This window comes from Scyliorhinus torazame, chromosome 2 (assembly GCF_047496885.1).
Source record: "Scyliorhinus torazame isolate Kashiwa2021f chromosome 2, sScyTor2.1, whole genome shotgun sequence".
Lineage (NCBI taxonomy): Eukaryota > Metazoa > Chordata > Chondrichthyes > Carcharhiniformes > Scyliorhinidae > Scyliorhinus > Scyliorhinus torazame.
The window spans coordinates 289942114-289967776 of record NC_092708.1 but is presented as its reverse complement, the minus strand read 5'-3'; the positions used below and the strand labels follow the sequence as shown (position 1 = coordinate 289967776).

General features: G+C 47.5%; 1 protein-coding gene across 4 annotated transcripts in view; it reads left to right on the top strand.

The window, feature by feature from the left end:
- Window positions 1-25663, top strand: part of strn3 (striatin, calmodulin binding protein 3) — a 437029-nt gene that overhangs the window by 331140 nt on the left and 80226 nt on the right. For all 4 annotated transcript variants that reach the window (XM_072488228.1, XM_072488218.1, XM_072488210.1 and 1 more), the window contains one exon: window positions 5965-6140. In XM_072488228.1, coding sequence (XP_072344329.1) covers window positions 5965-6140 — 176 coding nt within the window. The remainder of the gene's footprint in view (window positions 1-5964; window positions 6141-25663) is intronic.

The window sequence follows — 25663 nt, the reverse complement described above, 5'->3', positions numbered from 1 at the left end:
CCAGAGTTCTGTACAGCTGCAACATGACCTCCCGACTCCGGAACTCAATCCCTCTACCAATAAAGGCCAACACTCCATAGGCCTTCTTCACAACCCTATCAACCTGGGTGGCAACTTTCAGGGATCTATGTACATGGACACCTAGATCCCTCTGCTCATCCACACTTTCAAGAACTTTACCATTAGCCAAATATTCCGCATTCCTGTTATTCCTTCCAAAGTGAATCACCTCACACTTCTCTACATTAAACTCCATTTGCCACCTCTCAGCCCAGCTCTGCAGCTTATCTATCTCCCTCTGTAACCTGCTACATCCTTCCACACTATCGACAACATCACCGACTTTAGTATCGTCTGCAAATTTACTCACCCACCCTTCTGCGCCTTCCTCTCGGTCATTGATAAAAATGACAAACAGCAACGGCCCCAGAACAGATCCTTGTGGTACTCCACTTGTGACTGTACTCCATTCTGAACATTTCCCATCTACCACCACCCTCTGTCTTCTTTCAGCTAGCCAATTTCTGATCCACATCTCTAAATCACCCTCAATCCCCAGCCTCCGTATTTTTTGCAATAGCCTACCGTGGGGAACCTTATCAAACGCTTTGCTGAAATCCATATACACCACATCAACTGCTCTACCCTCGTCTACCTGTTCAGTCACCTTCTCAAAGAACTCAATAAGGTCTGTGAGGCATGACCTACCCTTCACAAAACCATGCTGACTATCCCTGATCATATTATTCCTATCTAGATGATTATAAATCTTGTCTCTTATAATCCCCTCCAAGACTTTACCCACTACAGACATGAGGCTCACCGGTCTATAGTTGCCGGGGTTGTCTCTGCTCCCCTTTTTGAACAAAGGGACCACATTTGCTGTCCTCCAGTCCTCTGGCACTATTCCTGTAGCCAATGATGACATAAAAATCAAAGCCAAAGGTCCAGCAATCTCTTCCCTGGCCTCCCATAGAATCCTAGGATAAATCCCATCAGGTCCCGGGGACTTATCTATTTTCAGCCTGTCCAGAATTGCCAACACCTCTTCCCTACGTACCTCAATGCCATCTATTCCATTAGCCTGGGGCACAGCATTCTCCTCCACAACATTATCTTTTTCCTGAGTGAATACTGACGAAAAATATTCATTTAGTATCTCTTTAGTTTAGTCGGGCAGTATGGTCGGCATGGGCTTGGAGGGCCGAAGGGCCTGTTCCTGTGCTGTACATTTCTTTGTTCTTTGTTCTTTGCCTATCTCTTCAGACTCCACACACAATTTCCCATCCCTGTCCTTGACTGGTCCTACTCTTTCCCTAGTCATTCGCTTATTCCTGACATACCTATAGAAAGCTTTTGGGTTTTCCTTAATCCTTCCTGCCAAATACTTCTCATGTCCCCTCCTTGCTCGTCTTAGCTCTCTCTTTAGATCCTTCCTCGCTACCTTGTAACTATCCATCGCCCCAACCGAAACTTCACACCTCATCTTCACATAGGCCTCCTTCTTCCTCTTAACAAGAGATTCCACTTCCTTGGTAAACCACGGTTCCCTCGCTCAACGCCTTCCTCCCTGTCTGACCGGTACATACTTATCAAGAACACGCAGTAGCTGATCCTTGAACAAGCCCCACTTATCCAGTGTGCCCAACACTTGCAGCCTACTTCTCCACCTTATCCCCCCCAAGTCACGTCTAATGGCATCATAATTGCCCTTCCCCCAGCTATAACTCTTGCCCTGCGGTGTATACTTATCCCTTTCCATCATTAACGTAAACGTCACCGAATTGTGGTCACTGTCCCCAAAGTGCTCTCCTACCTCCAAATCCAACACCTGGCCTGGTTCATTACCCAAAACCAAATCCAACGTGGCCTCGCCTCTTGTTGGCCTGTCAACATATTGTTTCAGGAAACCCTCCTGCACACACTGTACAAAATACGACCCATCTATTGTACTCGAACTATATCTTTTCCAGTCAATATTTGGAAAGTTAAAGTCTCCCATAATAACTACCCTGTTACTTTCGCTCTTATCTAGAATCATCTTCGCCATCCTTTCCTCTACATCCCTAGAACTATTAGGAGGCCTATAAAAAACTCCCAACAGGGTGACCTCTCCTTTCCTGTTTCTAACTTCAGCCCATACTACCTCGGAAGAAGAGTCCCCATCTAGCATCCTCTCCGCCACCGTAATACTGCTCTTGACTAGCAGCGCCACACCTCCCCTCTTTTTGCCTCCTTCTCTGAGCTTACTAAAACACCTAAACCCCGGAACCTGCAACATCTATTCCTGTCCCTGCTCTATCCATGTCTCCGAAATGGCCACAACATCGAAGTCCCAGGTACCAACCCATGCTGCCAGTTCCCCTACCTTGTCTCGTATACTCCTGGCATTGAAGTAGACACACTTCAAACCACCTACCTGAACACTGGCCCCCTCCTGCGACGTCAAATCTGTGCTCCTGACCTCTATACTCTCATTCTCCCTTACCCTAAAACTACAATCCAGGTTCCCATGCCCCTGCTGCATTAGTTTAACCCCCCCCCAAAGAGCACTAACAAATCTCCCCCCCAGGATATTTGTGCCCCTCGGGTTCAGATGTAGACCATCCTGTCTGTAGATTTGTGGATCTTTCTGCTGTAACTCTATTAATTTCACTGAACTAAACACTTTAGCCTCACTCTCTCCAACAATCTCCTCCTGAATAATCAGCTAACTGAATATCAGCATATTTCCATGTCTTTTAGATTCTTCTTCTCCCAGTTTCAACATGTGAGTTTGTGATCTTACTCAATAGTCTAGAAACAATTTTAATGTATTTTCTTGCTCATCCCTGTACATATGGATCCACTCTTCTTTTGCATATAAAATCTTTAAACATCTCTCTAACCTGCCCTTCAAAATTCCTTTGGGTAGGGTGTGAACACATTCTTATTTATTTAGTTATTACTAATCCCTTTTTTCCACTTGTACAAAAGCTTGTCTTGCCCCAAATTCTCAGAGCCCCGAGCACTCTTACTCACAGAACTCTTCTGAGTCCCATGTTACTGCAAAAGATTTTCCATTTAACCTCAAACAAGTTGACTTTGTGTGCTCAACCTTATTACATGGAAATACGTAAGGTATCATTTCCACCATCAGCGCCTTACTCTGTAGTCTGAGGAGAAATTTCCTGAGAATGTCCAGCTGTCCCTTCTCTTCCCTGGCTATTTGCCTTCCTTTTACCATCCACCTTCTATTTAAGGGGGTGATGGAAAAAGCTTTTGATCTGTAAACCAGCTCTTAATCATCAGCCACCACTGCTGCCTACCTAGCCATTTTTACCCTCTAGTCTTTAACATGGGTTCTAACTACCAAAGGAAGTTGTTCTTTAAATCCTTCCAAAATAATTATTTCTCTAAGAGCTTCAGATGTTGTCTCTATCCTTAATGCCCATATCCAACAGTGAAAGTTACTTTGTTTTAACATCTCAAACTCAATGTAAGTCTGTCCAGGCTGTTTCCTTGCATTCTGAAATTTCTGTCTGTTTGACACAGAAAGCAATTGATGCGAACTAAGGATAGCTTTCTTTACTGCATCATACTTCACCAAATACCTCTTCTGACAGCAATGTATATACCACATGTGTTGAACCTATTCTAAGAGCAATGTCCAGAATTCCTTTGCTCAGCCATCTTCTCAAATGAAATATAGAATACCTCCACAACCCTTTCCTCAAACTTTGGGAGGGCTATCGCAAATTTAAATTTTATGGGCCCTGGTTTGGAAATAAATTATTCCCCACTTTCTGGTGACTCTTTTATTAACTTGCAGACTTTCAAGCTGGTAATCTCACTTTATCCTTTCCTCCTGTGTTAACTTCTCCATTTCCAATTCCCTTTCATGTATTTTTTCTTGTTGCTGCCTTCCTGTTTGCTACCCTGGAAATGCTGGTTCCCTCGCCTTTTCTTCCCTTTCCCTTGTCTCTCTTTCTCTTCCTTTCACCTCCAATTCAAGTTATTTCATTTACAACTGAATCTTAGACAATTCTAGTGACTCATCCCTTAGTGAACGTGATCTCTGGTATCCTGTCCAATTTCGAATGCTGCGCTTTCATCTCAACTATGTCTGCTCTCCTCTCCCCCTATGGCTAATTCTAACTGAAATTTATCCACCAGTTCCGTTTACTGAGCCATTGTTACTTTCTGTAAACCAGTCAGGGTTACATCTTCCACACTTGGCCTTTGCCAAAGCCATTTTGCAGTCCAACTACTTAAAAACCTCAACACTCACTCTGGAATGTGATACACGTAGCCTTTAGGTTCACCAACTCCAAGCCAATCAAAGATTTTTTTTAAATCCTGAAAAGACCCCCCCCCCCCAATTTTGTTATGATCTGGTGAGTGTTAACTGCTGTGCTAACCAAATCCCAAAGGAAACTTGGCAAGCTATCAACAATTTTTAGTTTTTATTTTACTGTGAGAAGATGTGTGCTGAAGTCAGGAGTCCCAAATTCCAGTACCACTTTTGGAGACTTTAAATAGTAAATTAAAACATTTATTAACAAAAGAAAACTTAGACACGCAATATTACATTTACACAATGAAAATTAGTCTTGCAGAACATTTCCCCCCAAAAGATTTTTACTTGGATAGACTCGCATGTAAACCCCCATTTAGGCAATAGTCCCTATAGACATTTAATCTATTAAAAAAATACAGTAATATTACCACAAGACACCCACTGTTACTATAAGTAAGATATGTCACAGAACTTCTCTCTCTCTCTCTCTTTCCGCTGTGGACTGCTTTTTGAAAAAATCTATTTTTGAAAATAACATTTTGTTCACAGTTGCATAAGAATAACAGGAATGCGGAATATTTGGCTAATGATAAAGTTCTTGGAAGTGTGGATGAGCAGAGGGATCTAGGTGTCCATGTACATAGATCCCTGAAAGTTGCCACCCAGGTTGATAGGGTTGTGAAGAAGGCCTATGGAGTGTTGGCCTTTATTGGTAGAGGGATTGAGTTCCGGAGTCATGAGGTCATGTTGCAGCTGTACAAAACTCTGGTACGGCCTCATTTGGAGTATTGCGTACAGTTCTGGTCACCGCATTATCGGAAGGACGTGGAGGCTTTGGAGAGGGTGCAGAGGAGATTTACCAGGATGTTGCCTGGTATGGAGGGAAAATCTTATGAGGAAAGGCTGATGGACTTGAGGTTGTTTTCGTTGGAGAGAAGAAGGTTAAGTGGTGACTTAATAGAGGCATACAAAATGATCAGGGGGTTAGATAGGGTGGACAGTGAGAGCCTTCTCCCGCGGATGGAAATGGCTGGCACGAGGGGACATAGCTTTAAACTGAGGGGCAATAGATATAGGTCAGAGGTCGGTTCTTTACGCAAAGAGTGGTGAGGCCGTGGAATGCCCTACCTGCAACAGTAGTGAACTCGCCAACATTGAGGGCATTTAAAAGTTTATTGGATAAGCATATGGATGATAATGGCATAGTGTAGGTTAGATGGCTTTTGTTTCGGTGCAACATCGTGGGCCGAAGGGCCTGTACTGCGCTGTATCGTTCTATGTTCTAAACCGTTTCTTCAGAATACTGGCAGGGCAGTGGGGAGTGGAAGATGTGTATGGTAGTGGCATCATGGTGGAGGAGGATCCTTTCAATATGGAGGCAGGTGGGGTGGAAAGTGAGGACAAGGGGAACCCTATTGCGATTCTGGGAGGGAGGGGGAAGGCAGAGACCGGAAGTACAAGAAACACCATTGTGGAGGTAGCATTAGAACAAATATGACAGGGTCGGAGAAACTGAGCAAAAGAAAGCATATAACCGTGTTCTGCAATTCTCATCACGTTTGGAAAACGTTATAGTCAGGATTCTTTTGTGTGGAAGTGGGTATGCCTTGTTTCGTTTTGCCAATATTATTATTTTATTCTGGTGCAGCAACATAATATATTTTTAACCATATTTTCATTTTCAGTTACCAGCTAATAAGGATGCATTTAGGAAGACGTGGAACCCCAAGTACACACTACGGAGTCACTTTGATGGAGTACGTGCTTTAGCTTTCCATCCTGTAGATCCTGTGCTGGTTACAGCCTCTGAAGATCACACCCTTAAGCTTTGGAATCTCCAGAAAACTGTCCCTGCCAAAAAGTATGTTTTTTTAAGTTGCTTTTGTATCATTGAAATTTACATATGACAGAGGTAGAAATTAATATTTTTGCGCACATGTTTCCAGGTCCAGGTGGGTACTACAAAGAAAGGTTTTGCAGCATGACTTTCTGTACCGGAATGACATTCTATATATGCACAACACCATATTGATGCCCATTCCAGGTGGCTGCCTGAAACAAAATATAGGCATTAGATAAATATGACAATCAGGGTACTGTGTCTGAAATAGGACGCTTTTATGAAATTAATGCCTCTGCGCTCCTGAAATGTGGTTCCCTTAACTTACCCATCAATTATAGCAGGAGGCAGCTTGCATCAGTACTATTTAAAAATAATTTGAATCTTTATTTAGTTAAGTCTCAGATCTTTTTAACTTTTCTACGTCCTTATAGACCCGGTTTCTGGCAAGTATTCGTCTGTGAGAGACTTTTGTCTCATCTCTAGACAGTGAATTTGTGGAGGGCAAGAACTAATTCATAGGATTTGTTTGTTATCAATTGCTGACTATGTAAATTCTGCCACTTAACCTCCTAAATCAGGAAGAGCAGCAGCAGCAAAGATCTATATCAGCTGCAAGAAGTGGCCCAACGAGGCATTGCAATATTTGGGTTTTCATGTATAAGGCAATGGAAAATAGACACTTAACCTATGCCTCCTGTTAGCATGAGAATTGGAGGGAAGCACCAGGCAGGCAGTGAGCTGCATGTGAAAATTAAGGTTAGGGCGGAACGTGGCACAGTGGTTAGCATTGCTGCCTACGGCGCTGAGGACCCGGTTTCGAATCCCGGCCCTGGGTCACTGTCCATGTGGAGTTTGCACATTCTCCCCGTGTTTGCGTGGGTTTCACCCCCACAACCCAAAGATGTGCAGGTTAGGTGGATTGACCATGCTAAATTGCCCCTTAATTTTAAAAAAAATGAAGGTTAGTGTACCTCTAAACATATATACCTCTGGCTCCTTCTAAAGTGCTTCTCGTGACATCAGCCTGTTGTGCACTTGGTGTACTGTGAGTGTCATTGCCTTCCTCAATTAGGCTCATGAGCAGGAACAAAGTACAAAGGTTTGCCGGCATTCCCGCAGATGTACGGTATCATGGACTACACCCTTGAAGGCTTGCATGCTTCCAATAAAGAGTCAGCACTGCTTCAACAGGAAGGACTTCCATTTCCTCAATCTTCGGTTTGTGCGCACACGTTCTGAATCATGTGATTTTTATGGCATAATCATGAGGTTTTCATGTATCGCAGGACTCAACTTCTTTATTCAACCGTCTTGGCAATCTGGCTGCTGGAAATGATGGCCTTCCCCTCACCAGTGGCTCTTAATAGCTTACAGGAATTCAGGCACAGATGCTAAGCATTGATATAATCAGAACTGTGCATTAACAATGGTTCTGATTGAGCAAACTATTGTCGAATCCGAAAGAACGGATCCACCGTCTGGCATTTCGAGAAGGATCCTCAGTACAACCCAGAGCAGTTGTCAAGATTCATAATTACTTGCTGCATGTTCTGCAGCAGCAGTTCCCAAATGTGGATTGCGACCCCCAGGAGGTCACTGGAGTCGCATTTGGAGTTGCCAGCTCCCCCTTCTCTTAGCAGCAATGGTGACTGTGGAAGAGGAGACAACCCAATCTGGATGTTCAAGGAGGACAGCCCTGAATCCACTAGATGAATTGCACCAAACAGCACATGGTGAATGTTAAGCCCAAAGTGCTTTAACTTCAGAAAACACTTTTAGCGGCGAGTGTGAATGGGCTCGGGATCCTTTGTGAGCTGACTTGGCACAGGCAGAGATTGACAGACTGCCGACAGTACAGGAGAAAATGTGAGGCTGATACCCGAAGTTGAGTGGTAACTTCAAACTTTACTGTGTCTCTATCCCTGTTTGCCTGTTGCACAGGCTCCTTACTCTGGGCTAGTGACTCTAGAACATAGAACATTACAGCGCAGTACAGGCCCTTCGGCCCTCAATGTTGCACCGACGTGTGAAATCACTCTAAACCCCATCTACACTATTCCCTTATCGTCCATATGTCTATCCAATGACCATTTGAATGCCCTTAGTGTTGGCGAGTCCACTACTGTTGCAGGCAGGGCATTCCACGCCCTTACTACTCTCTTGAGTAAAGAACCTACCTCTGACATCTGTCTTATATCTATCTCCCCTCAATTTAAAGCTATGTCCCCTCGTGCTAGACATCACCATCCGAGGAAAAAGGCTCTCACTGCCCACCCTATCCAATCCGCTGATCATCTTGTATGCCTCAATTAAGTCACCTCTTAACCTTCTTCTCTCTAATGAAAACAGTCTCTAGTCCCTCAGCCTTTCCTCGTAAGATCGCCCCTCCATACCAGGCAACATTCTGGTAAATCTCCTCTGTACCCTTTCCAATGCTTCCACATCCTTTCTATAATGCGGCGACCAGAATTGCACGCAATACTCCAAATGCGACCGCACCAGAGTTTTGTACAGCTACAACATGACCTCATGGCTCCAAAACTCAATCCCTCTACCAATAAAAGCTAACACACCGTACGCCTTTTTTTTTTAATAAATATTTTATTGAAAATTTTTGGTCAACCAACACAGTACATTGTGCATCCTTTACACAACATTATAACAATACAGATAATAATGACCTTTTTTATATAAACAAAAAACAACAAATAAATAAATATTAAATAACAAAAATGAAAACTAGCCCTAATTGGCAACTGCCTTGTCACAGGCTATACCCCCCCCCCCCCCCCCCCCCCAAGTCCTGGGCTGCTGCTGCTGCCTTCTTTTTTCCCCCATCTATCTTTCCGCAAGATATTCGACGAACGGTTGCCACCGCCTGGTGAACCCTTGAGCCGACCCCCTTAGGACGAACTTAATCCGCTCTAGCTTTATGAACCCCGCCATATCATTTATCCAGGTCTCCACCCCCGGGGGCTTGGCTTCTTTCCACATTAGCAATATCCTGCGCCGGGCTACTAGGGACGCAAAGGCCAAAACATCGGCCTCTCTCGCCTCCTGCACTCCCGGCTCTTGTGCAACCCCAAATATAGCCAACCCCCAGCTTGGTTCGACCCGGACTCCTACTACTTTTGAAAGCACCTTTGTCACCCCCACCCAAAACCCCTGTAGTGCCGGGCATGACCAAAACATATGGGTATGATTCGCTGGGCTTCTCGAGCACCTCGCACACCTATCCTCCACCCCAAAAAATTTACTGAGCCGTGTTCCAGTCATATGTGCCCTGTGTAATACCTTAAACTGAATCAGGCTTAGCCTGGCGCACGAGGACGACGAGTTTACCCTGTTTAGGGCATCTGCCCACAGCCCCTCCTCGATCTCCTCCCCTAGCTCTTCTTCCCATTTCCCTTTTAGTTCGTCCACCATAGTCTCCCCTTCGTCCCTCATTTCCCTATATATATCCGACACCTTACCATCCCCCACCCATTTCTTTGAGATGACTCTGTCCTGCACCTCTTGTATCGGGAGCTGCGGAATTCCCTCACCTGTTGCCTCGCAAAAGCCCTCAATTGCATGTACCTGAATGCATTCCCTTGGGGCAACCCATATTTCTCGGTCAGCGCTCCCAGACTTGCGAACTTCCCATCCACAAATAGATCTTTCAGTTGCGTTATTCCTGCTCTTTGCCACATTCCATATCCCCCATCCATTCCCCCCGGGGCAAACCTATGGTTGTTTCTTATCGGGGACCCCCCCAAGGCTCCGGTCTTTCCCCTATGTCGTCTCCACTGTCCCCAAATCTTCAGTGTAGCTACCACCACCGGGCTCGTGGTGTAGTTCCTCGGTGAGAACGGCAATGGGGCTGTCACCATAGCCTGCAGGCTGGTCCCCCTACAGGACGCCCTCTCTAATCTCTTCCACGCCGCTCCCTCCTCCTCTCCCATCCACTTACTCACCATTGAAATATTAGCGGCCCAATAATACTCACTTAGGCTCGGTAGTGCCAGCCCCCCCCCCTATCCCTGCTACGCTGTAAGAATCCCTTCCTCACTCTCGGGGTCTTCCCGGCAACACAAAACCCATGATGCTCTTTTCTATCCTTTTAAAAAAAGCCTTCGTGATCACCACCGGGAGGCACTGAAACACAAAGAGGAATCTCGGGAGGACCACCATCTTAACCGCCTGCACCCTCCCTGCCATTGACAGTGCTACCATATCCCATCTCTTGAAATCTTCCTCCATCTGTTCCACCAACCGCGTTAAATTTAGCCTGTGCAATGTGCCCCAATTCTTAGCTATCTGGATCCCCAGGTAACGAAAGTCTCTTGTTACCTTCCTCAACGGTAGGTCTTCTATTTCTCTACTCTGCTCCCCTGGATGCACCACAAACAGCTCACTCTTCCCCATGTTCAATTTATACCCTGAAAAATCCCCAAACTCCCCAAGTATCCGCATTATTTCTGGCATCCCCTCCGCCGGATCCGCCACATATAGTAGCAGATCATCCGCATATAAAGATACCCGGTGTTCTTCTCCTCCCCTAAGTATTCCCCTCCATCTCTTGGAACCTCTCAGCGCTATCGCCAGGGGCTCAATCGCCAGTGCAAACAGTAATGGGGACAGAGGACATCCCTGCCTTGTCCCTCTATGGAGCCGAAAATATGCCGATCCCCGTCCATTCGTGACCACACTCGCCACTGGGGCCCTATACAACAGCTGCACCCATCTAACATACCCCTCTCCAAAACCAAATCTCCTCAACACCTCCCACAGATAATCCCATTCCACTCTATCAAATGCTTTCTCGGCATCCATCGCCACTACTATCTCCGTTTCACCCTCTGGTGGGGCCATCATCATTACCCCTAACAGCCTCCGTATATTCGTGTTCAGCTGTCTCCCCTTCACAAACCCAGTTTGGTCCTCGTGAACCACCCCCGGGACACATTCCTCTATTCTCATTGCCATTACCTTGGCCAGGACCTTGGCATCCACATTTAGGAGGCAAATTGGTCTGTAGGACCCGCATTGTAGCGGATCCTTTTCCTTCTTTAAGAGAAGCGATATCGTTGCTTCAGACATAGTCGGGGGCAGTTGTCCCCTTTCCTTTGCCTCGTTAAAGGTCCTCGTCAGTAGCGGGGCGAGCAAGTCCAAATATTTTCTGTAAAATTCAACTGGGAATCCGTCCGGTCCCGGGGCCTTTCCCGTCTGCATGTTCCTAATTCCTTTCACCACTTCTTCTACCGTGATCTGTGCTCCCAGTCCCACCCTTTCCTGCTCTTCCACCTTGGGAATTTCCAGCCGATCCAAAAAATCCATCATTCTCTCCCTCCCATCCGGGGGTTGAGCTTCATACAATTTTTTATAAAATGTCTTGAACACTTCATTCACTCTCTCCGCCCCCCGCTCCATCTCTCCTTCCTCATCCCTCACTCCCCCTATTTCCCTCGCTGCTCCCCTTTTCCTCAATTGGTGTGCCAGCAATCTGCTCGCCTTCTCCCCATATTCATACTGTACACCCTGCGCCTTCCTCCATTGTGCCTCTGCAGTGCCTGTAGTCAGCAAGTCAAATTCCACATGCAGCCTTTGCCTTTCCCTGTACAGTCCCCCCTCCGGTGCTTCCGCATATTGTCTGTCCACCCTCAAAAGTTCTTGCAGCAACCGCTCCCGTTCCTTACTCTCCTGCTTCCCTTTATGTGCCCTTATTGATATCAGCTCCCCCCTAACCACCGCCTTCAACGCCTCCCAGACCACTCCCACCTGAACCTCCCCATTGTCATTGAGTTCCAAGTACTTTTCAATACATCCCCTCACCCTTAGGCACACCCCCTCATCCGCCATTAGTCCCATGTCCATTCTCCAGGGTGGGCGCCCTCCTGTTTCCTCCCCTATCTCCAAGTCTACCCAGTGTGGGGCATGATCCGAAATGGCTATAGCCGTATATTCCGTTCCCCTCACCTTCGGGATCAATGCCCTACCCAACACAAAAAAGTCTATGCGCGAATAGACTTTATGGACATAGGAGAAAAACGAGAACTCCTTACTCCTAGGTCTACTGAATCTCCACGGGTCCACACCTCCCATCTGCTCCATAAAATCCTTAAGCACCTTGGCTGCTGCCGGCCTCCTACCAGTCCTGGACTTCGACCTATCCAGCCTTGGTTCCAACACCGTGTTAAAGTCTCCCCCCATTATCAGCTTTCCCGTCTCTAGGTCCGGGATGCGTCCTAGCATTCGCCTCATAAAGTTGGCATCATCCCAGTTCGGGGCATACACGTTTACCAAAACCACCATCTCTCCCTGTAATTTGCCACTCACCATCACGTATCTGCCCCCGTTATCCGCCACTATAGTCTTTGCCTCGAACATTACCCGCTTCCCCACTAATATAGCCACCCCCCTGTTTTTCGCATCCAGCCCTGAATGGAACACCTGCCCCACCCATCCTTTGCGCAGCCTAACCTGGTCTATCAGTTTCAGGTGCGTTTCCTGTAACATAACCACATCTGCTTTAAGTTTCTTAAGGTGTGCGAGTACTCGTGCCCTCTTTATCGGCCCGTTGAGCCCTCTCACGTTCCACGTGATCAGCCGAGTTGGGGGGCTTCCCACCCCCCCCCCCCCCCCCTTGCCGGTTAGCCATAATCTTTTTCCAGCTGCTCACCCAGTTCCCACGCAGCTGTATCTCCCCCAGGCGGTGCCCCCCCCGCCCATCCTCTCCCGTACCCACTCCCCCCTTTCCCCAGCAGCAGCAACCCAGTACTTCCCCCCTCCCACCCCCCCCCCCCCCGCTAGACCCCCCGCTAGCGTAATTACTCCCCCCATGTTGCTCCCAGAAGTCAGCAAACTCTGGCTGACCTCGGCTTCCCCCCGTGACCACGGCTCGCACCGTGCGACGCCCCCTCCTTCCTGCTTCTCTATTCCCGCCATAATTATCATAGCGCGGGAACCAAGCCCGCGCCTCTCCCTCGGCCCCGCCTCCCATGGCCAACGCCCCATCTCCTCTCCCTCCCCCCACCACCACCTGTGGGAGAAAGAAAAGTTACCATACCGCAGGATTAGAACATAAAACCCCTCTTCGCCCCCCCCATTCGCCCCACCACTTTGTCCAAACGTTCTTTTTCATAATCCACTCATTCCAGTTTTTCTTCTACAATAAAAGTCCACGCTTCATCCGCCGTCTCAAAGTAGTGGTGCCTCCCTTGATATGTGACCCACAGTCTTGCCGGTTGCAGCATTCCAAATTTTATCTTCCTTTTGTGAAGTACCGCCTTGGCCCGATTAAAGCTCGCCCTCCTTCTCGCCACCTCCGCACTCCAGTCTTGATAAACGCGGATCACCGCGTTCTCCCATTTACTGCACCGAGTTTTCTTCGCCCATCTAAGGACCATTTCTCTATCCTTAAAACGGAGGAATCTCACCACTATGGCTCTGGGAGTTTCTCCTGCTCTCGATCCTCGCACCATAACTCGGTACGCTCCCACCACCTCCAACGGACCCGTCGGGGCCTCCGCTCCCATTAACGAGTGCAGCATCGTGCTCACATATGCCCCGACGTCCGCCCCCTCCACACCTTCAGGAAGGCCAAGAATCCTCAGGTTGTTCCTCCTTGCGTTGTTTTCCAGTGCCTCCAACCTCTCCACACATCGTTTCTGGTGTGCCTCCTGTATCTCCGACTTCACCACCAGGCCCTGTATATCGTTCTCATTCTCGGCTGCTTTCGCCTTCACGACCCGAAGCTCCTGCTCCTGGGTCTTTTGTTCCTCTTTCAGCCCTTCGATCGCCTGTAGTATCGGGGCCAACAACTCTTTCTTCATTTCCTTTTTTATGTCCTCCACGCAGCATTTCAAGAACTCTTGTTGTTCAGGGCCCCATATGAAACTGCCACCTTCCGACGCCATCTTGGTTTTTGCTTGCCTTCCTTGCCGTTGTTCCAAAGGATCTGCTGCAATCCGGCCACTCTCTCCTCCTTTTTCCATCCGTGTCCAGGGGGAACACCCTTCTGGTTTACCGCACGGTGTTTTTAGCCGTTAAAATTGCCGTTGGGGCTCCTATCAAGAGCCCAAAAGTCCGTTCCACCGGGAGCTGCCGAAACGTGCGACTTAGCTGGTCATCGCCGCACCCGGAACTCACCGTACGCCGCCTTAACAACCCTCTCAACCTGGGTGGCAATTTTCAGGGATATATGTACATGGACACCGAGATCTCTGCTCATCCACACTGCCAAGAACCTTACCATCAGCCCAGTACTCTGTCTTCCTGTTATTCCTTCCAAAATGAATCACCTCGCACGTTTCTGCATTAAACTCCATTTGCCACCTCTCAGCCCAGCGCTGCAGCTTATCTATGTCCCTCTGTAACTTGTAACATCTGTCCACAACTCCACCGACTTTAGTGTCATCTGCAAATTTACTCACCCATCCTTCTACGCCCTCCTCCAGGTCATTTATAAAAATGACAAACAGCAGTGGCCCCAAAACAGATCCTTGTGGTACACCACTAGTAACTGGACTCCAGTCTGAGCATTTCCCATCAACCACCACCCGTTGTCTTCTTCCAGCTAGCCAATTTCTGATCCAAACTGCTAAATCGCCCTGAATCCCATGCCTCCGTATTTTCTGCAGTAGCCTACCGTGGGGAATCTTATCAAACGCTTTACTGAAATCCATATACACCACATCAACTGCTTTACCCTCATCCACCTGTTTGGTCACCTACTCAAAGAACACAATAAGGTTTGTGAGGCACGACCTACCCTTCACAAAACCGTGTTGACTATCTCTAATCACATTATTCCTTTCCAGATGATTATACATCCTATCTCTTATAAACCTTTCCAAGACTTTGTCCACAACAGAAGTAAGGCTCACTGGTCTATAGTTACCGGGGTTGTCTCTACTCCCCTTCTTGAACAAGGGGACAACATTTGCTATCCTCCAGTCTTCTGGCACTATTCCTGTAGACAAAGATGACTTAAAGATCAAAGCCAAAGGCTCAGCAATCTCCTCTCTAGCTTCCCAGAGAATCCTAGGATAAATCCCATCCGGCCCAGGGAACTTACTATTTTCACACTTTCCAGAATTGCTAACACCTCCTCCTTATGAACCTCAAGCCCTTCTAGTCTAGTAGCCTGAATCACAGTATTCTCCTCGACAACATTGTCTTTTTCCCGTGTGAATACTGACAAAAAATATTCATTTAGCACCTCTCCTATCTCCTCGGACTCCAAGCACAACTTCCCACTACTGTCCTTGACTGGCCCTACTCGTACCCTAGTCATTCTTTTATTCCTGACATATCTATAGAAAGCTTCACAGGCACCAGCAACTAAACCAAAAGACAGGCTGGCCAGTATGTGTGGGTGCGGAGAGAGGTTAGGAAGAAGTGTGTGTGGGGTTGGGGGGGGGGGGGCGAGGGGGGATGGGATGTTGAATCCTCTATTACCAGAGAATATGGACAATTTGACTGAAAGCTACATGAGAACATTAAATAACATTTTTTCAAAGTACTTTGAAACCAGATTCTTATAAATAATCTATAAATATATGTTGATCTATAATAACTGAACTTCTTGATGTTTATATACAAAATGTTGTTATTCTGCCTTATTTGCTTTTTTGTTATTACTGGCATCTGGGTCATACTGGGCAGCACGGTAGCATAGTGGTTAGCACAAATGCTTCACAGCTCCAGGACCCAGGTTCGATTCCAGGCTTGGATCACTGTCTGTGCGGAGTCTGCACGTTCTCCCCGTGTCTGTGTGGGTTTCCTCCGGGTGCTCCGGTTTCCTCCCACAGTCCAAAGATGTGCAGGTTAGGTGGATTGGCCATGATAAATTGCCCTTAGTGTCCAAAATTGCCCTTGGTGTTGGGTGGGGTTGTGGGGATGGGGTGGAGGTGTTGGCCTTGGGTGGGGTGCTCTTTCCGGAAGCTGGTGCAGACTCGATGGGCCGAATGGCCTCCTTCTGCACTGTAAATTCTATGATAATCTATGATAAATTGCCCTTAGTGTCCAAATTACCATTAATGTTGGGTGGGGTTACTGGGTTATGGGGATAGGGTGGAGGTGTGGGCTTGGGTGGGGTGCTCTTTCCAAGAGCCAGTGCAGACTCGATGGGCCGAATGGCCTCCTGCACTGTAAATTCTATGAAATCTATGAAATATTACTTTTCAAGTGCTAAAATAGGGTCACATTGGTAAATAGTTTGGGAAGCACAGCTCTATCACTCAAAACTGAGTTCTTGTCGAGTTATCTGAGAAGGAAGATGTGGAGCAGAAAGATAAAGAATGGCTTGAGGAACCAGCGGATGCAGAAAAGAGCACAGTGCAGCAGCAGCATTCCTGAGTAATAAGAAAATTGAGAACAGGTTCTCCTAAATGGTCATTCCCCCACCTAGAGTCATCAACATTCCTTCTCAAATCTGACCCAGTCCTAAAACAATCTGTTTAATTTTTTCCTATTTTTTTTTTTAGACAATATTTTATTGAGGCATTTAGAATTTAAACAATTTCAAACATCAGATTTCAACAAGAACAAAAACGCAACAGTATAACCAAAAAAAAAACCACTGATAACAAACCCCCGCCAACATGGCTTACACAAATAGTGCCACCTTCCCCAGCCCCCCTCCGTTGGTTCTCCTGCCCTTACTCGTCTCCCCCATGCTTCCCCTTCCTACCCCCCTCCTTCCCCATGCTGACAGCTTAATTTTTCTTAAAACGTCGCTGAACGGCTGCCACCTCTGAGCAAAACTCTTCAACGAACCCCATAAAGCTAATTTAATTTTCTCGAGCCTGAAAAACCCCGCCATGTCGCTAACCCATACCCCCGGCTTCAGGGGTTCAGAGTCCCTTCATCCTAGTAGGATCCATCTGGGCCACCAGGGAGGCAAAGGCCACGACATCAACGTCTCTCATCCCCTGGGCTCCCGGATCTTCCGACATGCCAAAGATCGCCACCTCTGGATTCTGTACCACCCTTTTAATACCTCTGACATAGACATAGTCATGAATTTACAGTGCAGAAGGAGGCCATTCGACCCAACGAGTCTGCACCGACCCTTGGAAAGAACACCCCACACCTCCACCCAATCCCAGTAACCCCACCTAACCTTTTTGGACACGAAGGGCAATTTAGCGTGACCAAATACCCAACCTGGACATCTTTGACTGTGGGAGGAAACCGGATGTCAGCAAATCCCTGCCAAAATCCCCTCAGCCTCGGACATGCCCAACACTACTTCCCACTACTCTTCACCTCCCCTATCAAAGAACAAAGAAAAGTACAGCACAGGAACAGGCCCTTCGGCCCTCCAAGCCTGCGCCGACCATGCTGCCCGTCTAAACTAAAATTGTCTACACTTCCGGGGTCCGTATCCCTCTATTCCCATCCTATTCATGTATTTGTGTATTTGTGGGGCTCCATCCCACTCCATCAGTTCCTTATATCAGTTCTGAGACCTTCCCCTCTCCTACTTCTGTTCTCGACACCACCATATCCTGTAGTCCCCGGTGCGGCAGGTGCGGGAAGGTCGAAACCTGCCTCCTCACCAAATTCTCACTTGTAAATACCGGAACCCATTCCCACCTGGCAACTCAAACTCCTCCTCCAAGCTCGGGAAACCCTCATCAATAAACAGATCTCCAAATCTCTCAATCCCTGCCCGCTGACACCTCCGAAACCTCCCCATCCAGCCCACCCACCCCCTCCAACCCCATGTGCTGCCTCCACACCCTCAGGACTGCCACTACTACTGGGCTTTCGGAGTACCTGGCCGGCGAGAATGGCAGAGGTGCCATTAACAGTGTCCCTAAACTCATGCCCCTACATGAGCCCGCCTCCACCCGTTCCGAAACCGAACCCTCCCCCATTGTCCACTTCCTGACCATCGTAATATTCGCCGCCCAGTAGTAATTGATAAAATTCGGAAGAGCCTTCCCATGCCTCCGCTCCAGCAGCACCTCTTTAAGCCGCGAGGTTTTACCCACCCAAACTAATCCCGAGATAATAAGAACATAAGAACTAGGAGCAGGAGTAGGCCATCTGGCCCCTCGAGCCTGCTCCACCATTCAATGAGATCATGGCTGATCTTTTGTGGACTCGGCTCCACTTTCCGGCCCGAACACCATAACCCTTAATCCCTTTATTCTTCAAAAAACTATCTATCTTTATCTTAAAACCATTTAATGAAGGAACCTCTACTGCTTCACTGGGCAAAGAATTCCATAGATTCACAACCCTTTGGGTGAAGAAGTTCCTCCTAAACTCAGTCCTAAATCTACTTCCCCTTATTTTGAGGCTATGCCCCCTAGTTCTGCTTTCACCCGCCAGTGGAAACAACCTGCCCGCATCTATCCTATCTATTCCCTTCATAATCTTATATGTTTCTATAAGATCCCCCCTCATCCTTCTAAATTCCAACGAGTACAGTCCCAGTCTACTCAACCTCTCTTCGTAATCCAACCCCTTCAGCTCTGGGATTAACCTAGTGAATCTCCTCTGCACACCCTCCAGTGCCAGTACGTCCTTTCTCAAGTAAGGAGACCAAAACTGAACACAATACTCCAGGTGTGGCCTCACTAACACCTTATACAATTGCAGCAGAACCTCCCTAGTCTTAAACTCCATCCCTCTAGCAATGAAGGACAAAATTCCATTTGCCTTCTTAATCACCTGTTGCACCTGAAAACCAACTTTTTGCGACTCATGCACTAGCACACCCAGGTCTCTCTGCACAGCAGCATGTTTTAATATTTTATCATTTAAATAATAATCCCTTTTGCTGTTATTCCTACCAAAATGGATAACCTCACATTTGTCACCATTGTATTCCATCTGCCAGACCTTAGCCCATTCACTTAGCCTATCCAAACCCCTCTGCAGACTTCCAGTATCCTCTGCACATTTTGCTTTACCACTTATCTTAGTGTCGTCTGCAAACTTGGACACATTGCCCTTGGTCCCCAACTCCAAATCATCTATGTAAATTGTGAACAATTGTAGGCCCAACACTGATCCCTGAGGGACACCACTAGCTACTGATTACCAACCAGAGAAACACCCATTAATCCCCAATCTTTGCTTTCTATTAATTCACCAATCCTCTATCCATGCTACTACTTTCCCCTTAATGCCATGCATCTTTATCTTATGCAGTAACCTTTTGTGTGGCACCTTGTCAAAGGCTTTCTGGAAATCCAGATATACCACATCCATTGGCTCCCCGTTATCTACCGCACTGTTAATGTCCTCAAAAAATTCCACTAAATTAGTTACGCACGACCTGCCCTTTATGAACCCATGCTGCGTCTGCCCAATGGGACAATTTCCATCCAGATGCCTCGCTATTTCTTCCTTGATGATAGATTCCAGCATCTTCCCTACTACCGAAGTTAAGCTCACTGGCCTATAATTACCCGCTTTCTGCCTACCTCCTTTTTTAAACAGTGGTGTCACGTTTGCTAATTTCCAATCCGCCGGGACCACCCCAGAGTCTGGTGAATTTTGGTAAATTATCACTAGTGCATTTGCAATTTCCCTAGCCATCTCTTTTAGCACTCTGGGATGCATTCCATCAGGTCCAGGAGACTTGTCTACCTTTAGCCCCATTAGCTTGCCCATCACTACCTCCTTGGTGATAACAATCCTCTCAAGGTCCTCACCTTATTTCCATCAGTCACTGGCATGTTATTTGTGTCTTCCACTGTGAAGACCGACCCAAAAAACCTGTCCAGTTCCTCAGCCATTTCCTCATCTCCCATTATTAAATCTCCCTTCTCATCCTTTAAAGGACCAATATTTACCTTAGCCACTCTTTTTTTTTTGTTTTATGTATTTGTAGAAACTTTTACTATCTGTTTTTATATTCTGAGCAAGTTTACTCTCATAATCTATCTTACTCTTTAGTAGCTTTCTGTTGCCCCCTAAAGATTTCCCAGCCCTCTAGTCTCCCACTGATCTTTGTTACTTTGTATGTTTTTTCCTTCAATTTGATACTCTCCCTTATTTCCTTAGATATCCACGGTCGATTTTCCCTCTTTTTATCGTCCTTCCTTTTTGTTGGTATAAACCTTTGCTGAGCACTGTGAAAAATCACTTGGAAGGTTCTCCACTGTTCCTCAACTGTTTCACTATAAAGTCTTTGCTCCCAGTCTACCTTAGCTAGCTCTTCTCTCATCCCATTGTAATCTCCTTTGTTTAAGCACAAAACACTAGTGCTTGATTTTACCTTCTCACCCTCCATTTGTATTTTAAATTCCACCATGTTGTGATCGCTCCTTCTGAGAGGATCCCTAACTATGAGATCCTGAATCAATCCTGTCTCATTACACAGGACCAGATCGAGGACCGCTTGTTCCCTCGTAGGTTCCATTACATACTGTTCTAGGAAACTATCGCGGATACATTCTATAAACTCCTCCTCAAGGCTGCCTTGACCGACCTGGTTAAACCAATCAACGTGTAGATTAAAATCCCCCATGATAACAAAGAACAAAGAAATGTACAGCACAGGAACAGGCCCTTCGGCCCTCCAAGCCCGTGCCGACCATGCTGCCCGACTAAACTACAATCTTCTACACTTCCTGGGTCCGTATCCTTCTATTCCCATCCTATTCATATATTTGTCAAGATGCCCCTTAAATGTCCCTATCGTCCCTGCTTCCACTACCTCCTCCGGTAGCGAGTTCCAGGCACCCACTACCCTCTGCGTAAAAAACTTGCCTCGTACATCTACTCTAAACCTTGCCCCCTCACCTTAAACCTATGCCCCCTAGTAATTGACCCCTCTACCCTGGGGAAAAGCCTCTGACTATCCACTCTGTCTATGCCCCTCATAATTTTGTATACCTCTATGAGGTCTCCCCTCAACCTCCTTCGTTCCAGTGAGAACAAACCGAGTTTATTCAATCGCTCCTCATAGCTAATGCCCTCCATACCAGGCAACATTCTGGTAAATCTCTTCTGCACCCTCTCTAAAGCCTCCACATCCTTCTGGTAGTGTGGCGACCAGAATTGAACACTATACTCCAAGTGTGGCCTAACTAAGGTTCTATACAACTGCAACATGACTTGCCAATTCTTATACTCAATGCCCCGGCCAATGAAGGCAAGCATGCCATAATAAAGGCAAGCATGCCGTATGCTGTACCATTTCTACATGCATCTGTTATTTCTTTGTTTATTGCCTGCCCCACTATAATGCTACTATTTGGTGGCCTATAGATTACTCCTATCAGTGACTTTTTCGCCTTACTATTCCTGATTTCCACCCAAATGGATTCAACTTTATCCTCCATAGCACCGATGTCATCCCTTATTGTTGCCCCAATGTCATCCTTAAATAACAGAGCTACACCACCTCCCTTACCATCTACTCTGTCCTTCCGAAAAGTTTAATACCCTCGGATATTTAACTCCCAGTCATGACCATCCTTTAACCATGTTTCAGTAATGGCCACTAAATCATAGTCATTCACGATGATTTGCGCCATCAACTCATTTTCATAGATTTCATAGAATTTACAGAGCAGAAGGAGGCCATTCGGCCCATCGAGTCCGCACCGGCTCTTGGAAAGAGCGCCCAACCCAAGGTCAACGCCTCCACCCTATCCCCATAACCCAGTAAACCCCACCCAACACTAAGGGCAATTTTGGACACTAAGGGCAATTTACCATGGCCAATCCACCTAACATGCACATCTTTGGACTGTGGGAGGAAACCGGAGCACCCGGAGGAAACCCACGCACACACAGGGAGGATGTGTAGACTCCGCACAGACAGAGACCCAAGCCGGAATCGAACCTGGGACCCTGGCGCTGTGAAGCAATTGTGCTATCCACAATGCTACCGTGCTGCCCCTTATTCTGAATTCTACGAGCATTCAGGTAAAGTACACTTATGTTGGCTTTATTACCTCTGTTCTGAATCTTAACACCTCTATCAGTAACCTCTCCTAAGTTATATTTCCTCTTAACCTTTCTCCTAATTTTCCTTGTCGTCGAACCCATATCTTCCTGTAACAACCTGCCGCGTCGCTTACCATTAATGTTTTCACTTCCCGTTTTATTTCTTTTAGTATTCCTGGTCCTATTCACTGAGCTCCCCTCAGTCACTGTACCTTGTACTGTCGCCCTTTTTGATTTTTGACTATGGCTTCTCTGCCTTACACTTTCCCCCTTACTGCCTTTTATTTCTGTCCCTGTTTTACTACCTTCCAACTTCCTGCATCGGTTCCCATCCCCCTGCCACATTAGTTTAAACTCTCCCCAACAGCTCTAGCAAACACCCCCCCTAGGACATCGGTTCCAGTCCTGCCCAGGTGCAGACCGTCCGGTTTGTACTGGTCCCACCTCCCCCAGAACCGGTTCCAGTGTCCCAGGAATTTGCATCCCTCCCTCTTGCACCATCTCTCGAGCCACGTATTCATCCCCTCTATCCTGACATTCCTACTCTGACTAGCTCGCGGCACTGGTAGCAATCCTGAGATTATAACCTTTGAGGTCCTACTTTTTAGTTTAACTCCTAGCTCCCTAAATTCAGCTTGTAGGACCTCGTCCCGTTTTTTACCTGTATCGTTGGTGCCTATGTGCACCACGACAGCAGGCTGTTCACCCCCCCCCAAGAATGTCCTGCAGCCGCTCTGAGACATCCTTGACCCTTGCACCAGGGAGGCAACATACCATCCTGGAGTCTCGATTGCGTCCGCAGAACCGCCTGTCTATTCCCCTTACAATTGAGTCCCCTATCACTATAGCCCTGCCATTCTTCTTCCTTCCCAGCTGCGCAGCATAGCCAGCCACGATGCCATGAACTTGGCTGCTGCTGCCTTCCCCTGGTGAGCCATCTCCCTCAACAGTATCCAAAGCGGTATATCTGTTTTGCAGGGAGATGACCGCAGAGGACACCTGCACTGCCTTCCTACTCTTGCTCTGTCTTTTGGTCACCCATTTACTATCTCCCTCGGTACCTTTCACCTGCGGTGTGACCAACTCGCTAAACGTGCTATCCACGACGTCCTCAGCATCGCGGATGCTCCAATGTGAGTCCATCCGCAGCTCCAGAGCCGTCAAGCGGTCTAACAGGAGCTGCAACTGGACACACTTCTTGCACGTGAAGGAGCCAGGGACAGTGGACGTGTCCCTGAGCTCCCACATCGCACACGAGGAGCATGACACGGGTCTGAGATCTCCTGCCATGTCTTAAACCTTCGGTTAACTTCAACAATTACAATTTCCCCCCAAAAAATTTAAATAAATAAATAAACAACGAAGAAAACAATAAATAAATATACCAATGAAAAGAAACAGAAAAACAGAAACACTACTTACCAGTCACAAAAAGCACTTCCTCCCCACCCAGCTTTGAATTCCCACCTAGATTCAAATTCCCAAACTCACTCTTTGCTGTCTGACTCTGGCTGTCTTCTCTCTGCCTCACTGGGAGAACTCACTGGGAGTGAGTTTACAAGTGGCTCTTTTTAAACTGAGATCATTGCATTCACTTTTTTAAAGAGCGCTGTGGGGATAAAAATTTGAAGGCACTGAAAAGCAAACAAAAACGTCAGGAGGGCCATCATTTTAACTGTCTGTAACCACCTCGCCAATGACAATAGGAGCGCGTCCCATCTACCAACTGATCCAAATTCAACTTATGCAGCTGTTCCCACTCCCGCCCCACCTGGATACCCAAATACCGAAAGATCCCCCTACCACCGTGAAAGACATCTCACCCAATCTGTTCTCCTGTCCCCTCGCCTGAATCACTTATCCGTATTAAATTTATACCCTGAAAATGAAAACCCGGCTGAATTCCTCTAATATCCCCATAATCCCTCCAATCCCACCCCAGCGGGTCCGATATGTACAAAAGTAGATCCCCCCCCCATCGTACTATCCCCTGCTAAACCCTCAACACTCTCGGTGCCATTGCCAACAACTCTATCGCCAAGGCAAACAACAGTGGGGAAAGTGGTAACCCCTGCCTTGACCCCGATGAAACCTGAAATAGTCTGATCTCACCCTGTTCGTCCGCACACTCGCCACCGGTGCCCAGTGCAGCAACCGGACCCAGCCCGCAAAGCCCTGCCCAAACCCAAACCGCCCCAGGACCTCCCATAAGTATTCCCACTCCACCCAATCAAAGGTCTTCTCCGCGTCCATGGCCATCACCACCTCAACCTTGCATCATAACCTCCTAATGTTGGTCGCCAGATGCCACCCCTTAGCGAACCCCGTCTGGTCCGCCCCTATTACCCCTGGGACACAGTCTTCGATCCTCGTGGCCAGGATCTTCGCCAACAGTTTGGCATCTACATTTAGCGGAGAGATTGGTCTGTATGACCCACAATTTTACGGGTCCTTATCTCGCTTTAAAATGGGGGAGATTGACACTTGTGCCAAAGTCGGGAGGAGCACTCCCAACACCTTTGCCTCATTGAAGGCCCTTACCAACAGTGGTCCCAACACCCCTGAGAAATTCTTGTAAAATTCCACCGGGTACCCGTCCGGTCCCGGGGCCTTAACCAATTGCATCGCCTCCAGCCCCTCTACTACTTCTGTCAGCCCAATTGGGGCCCCCAGGCCCTTCACCAGGTCCTCATCAACCTTCGGGAACTCCAACCCTTCCAGAAACTTCCTCATCCCCCCTTCCCCGGCTGGGGGTTCCGACTCATACAATTTACTATAAAAGTCCCTGAACACCCCCGTATTCCCACCTGTGTGCTTCACTTTCCCAATTTCTCTTGCTTCCTCAATGAGTACGCTAACATCCTGCTCGCTTTCTCCCCATACTCACATATCGCTCTTCTCACCTTCTCAACTGCCCTACTGCCTTACCCGTAGATAACAGCCCGAATTCCATTTGCAACCTCTCCCGTTCCTTTAACAGCCCTTCCTCCGGGGCCTCTGCATATCTCCTGTCCACCTGCAGGATTTCTTCCACTAGCCATTCAATCTCCGCCTGCTCCGCCTTCTCCCTATGTGCCCGAATCAAAATAAGCTCTCGCCTGACCACTGCCTTTACTACCTCCCAAACCGTACCTGCCGACACCTCCCAGGTGTCATTAATCACTACATAGCCCCAGATTACCTTCCTCACTCGCCTCCTCCTCCACCAACAGACCCATATCCAGGCTCCATTGCTGGTGCTGGGCCCACCCCTTTGCTCATTCGTAAATCCACCCAGTGCGGGGCATGGTCCGATACCACTATCGGCGAATACTCGATATCCACTACCCCTGCCAACAACGTCTTATCCAACACAAAGAAACCTATTCGGGAGTACACCTTGTGCACATGGGAGTAAAATGGAAATTCTTTCGCCCTCAGCCTCCCAAACCTCCAACGGACCCCCCCCACCACCACCACCACCACCACCATGTGCTCCATGAACTCCCGAATCTCCTTGGCCGTTGCAGACACCTTCCCCGACCTTGAGCTCAACCAGTCCAGTCTCAGATCAAGGACCGTATTAAAGTCGTCCCCCTATAATCAACCGATGAGAGTCCAGGTCAGGGATTGTCCCCAGCACTTGCCTCATAAATTCA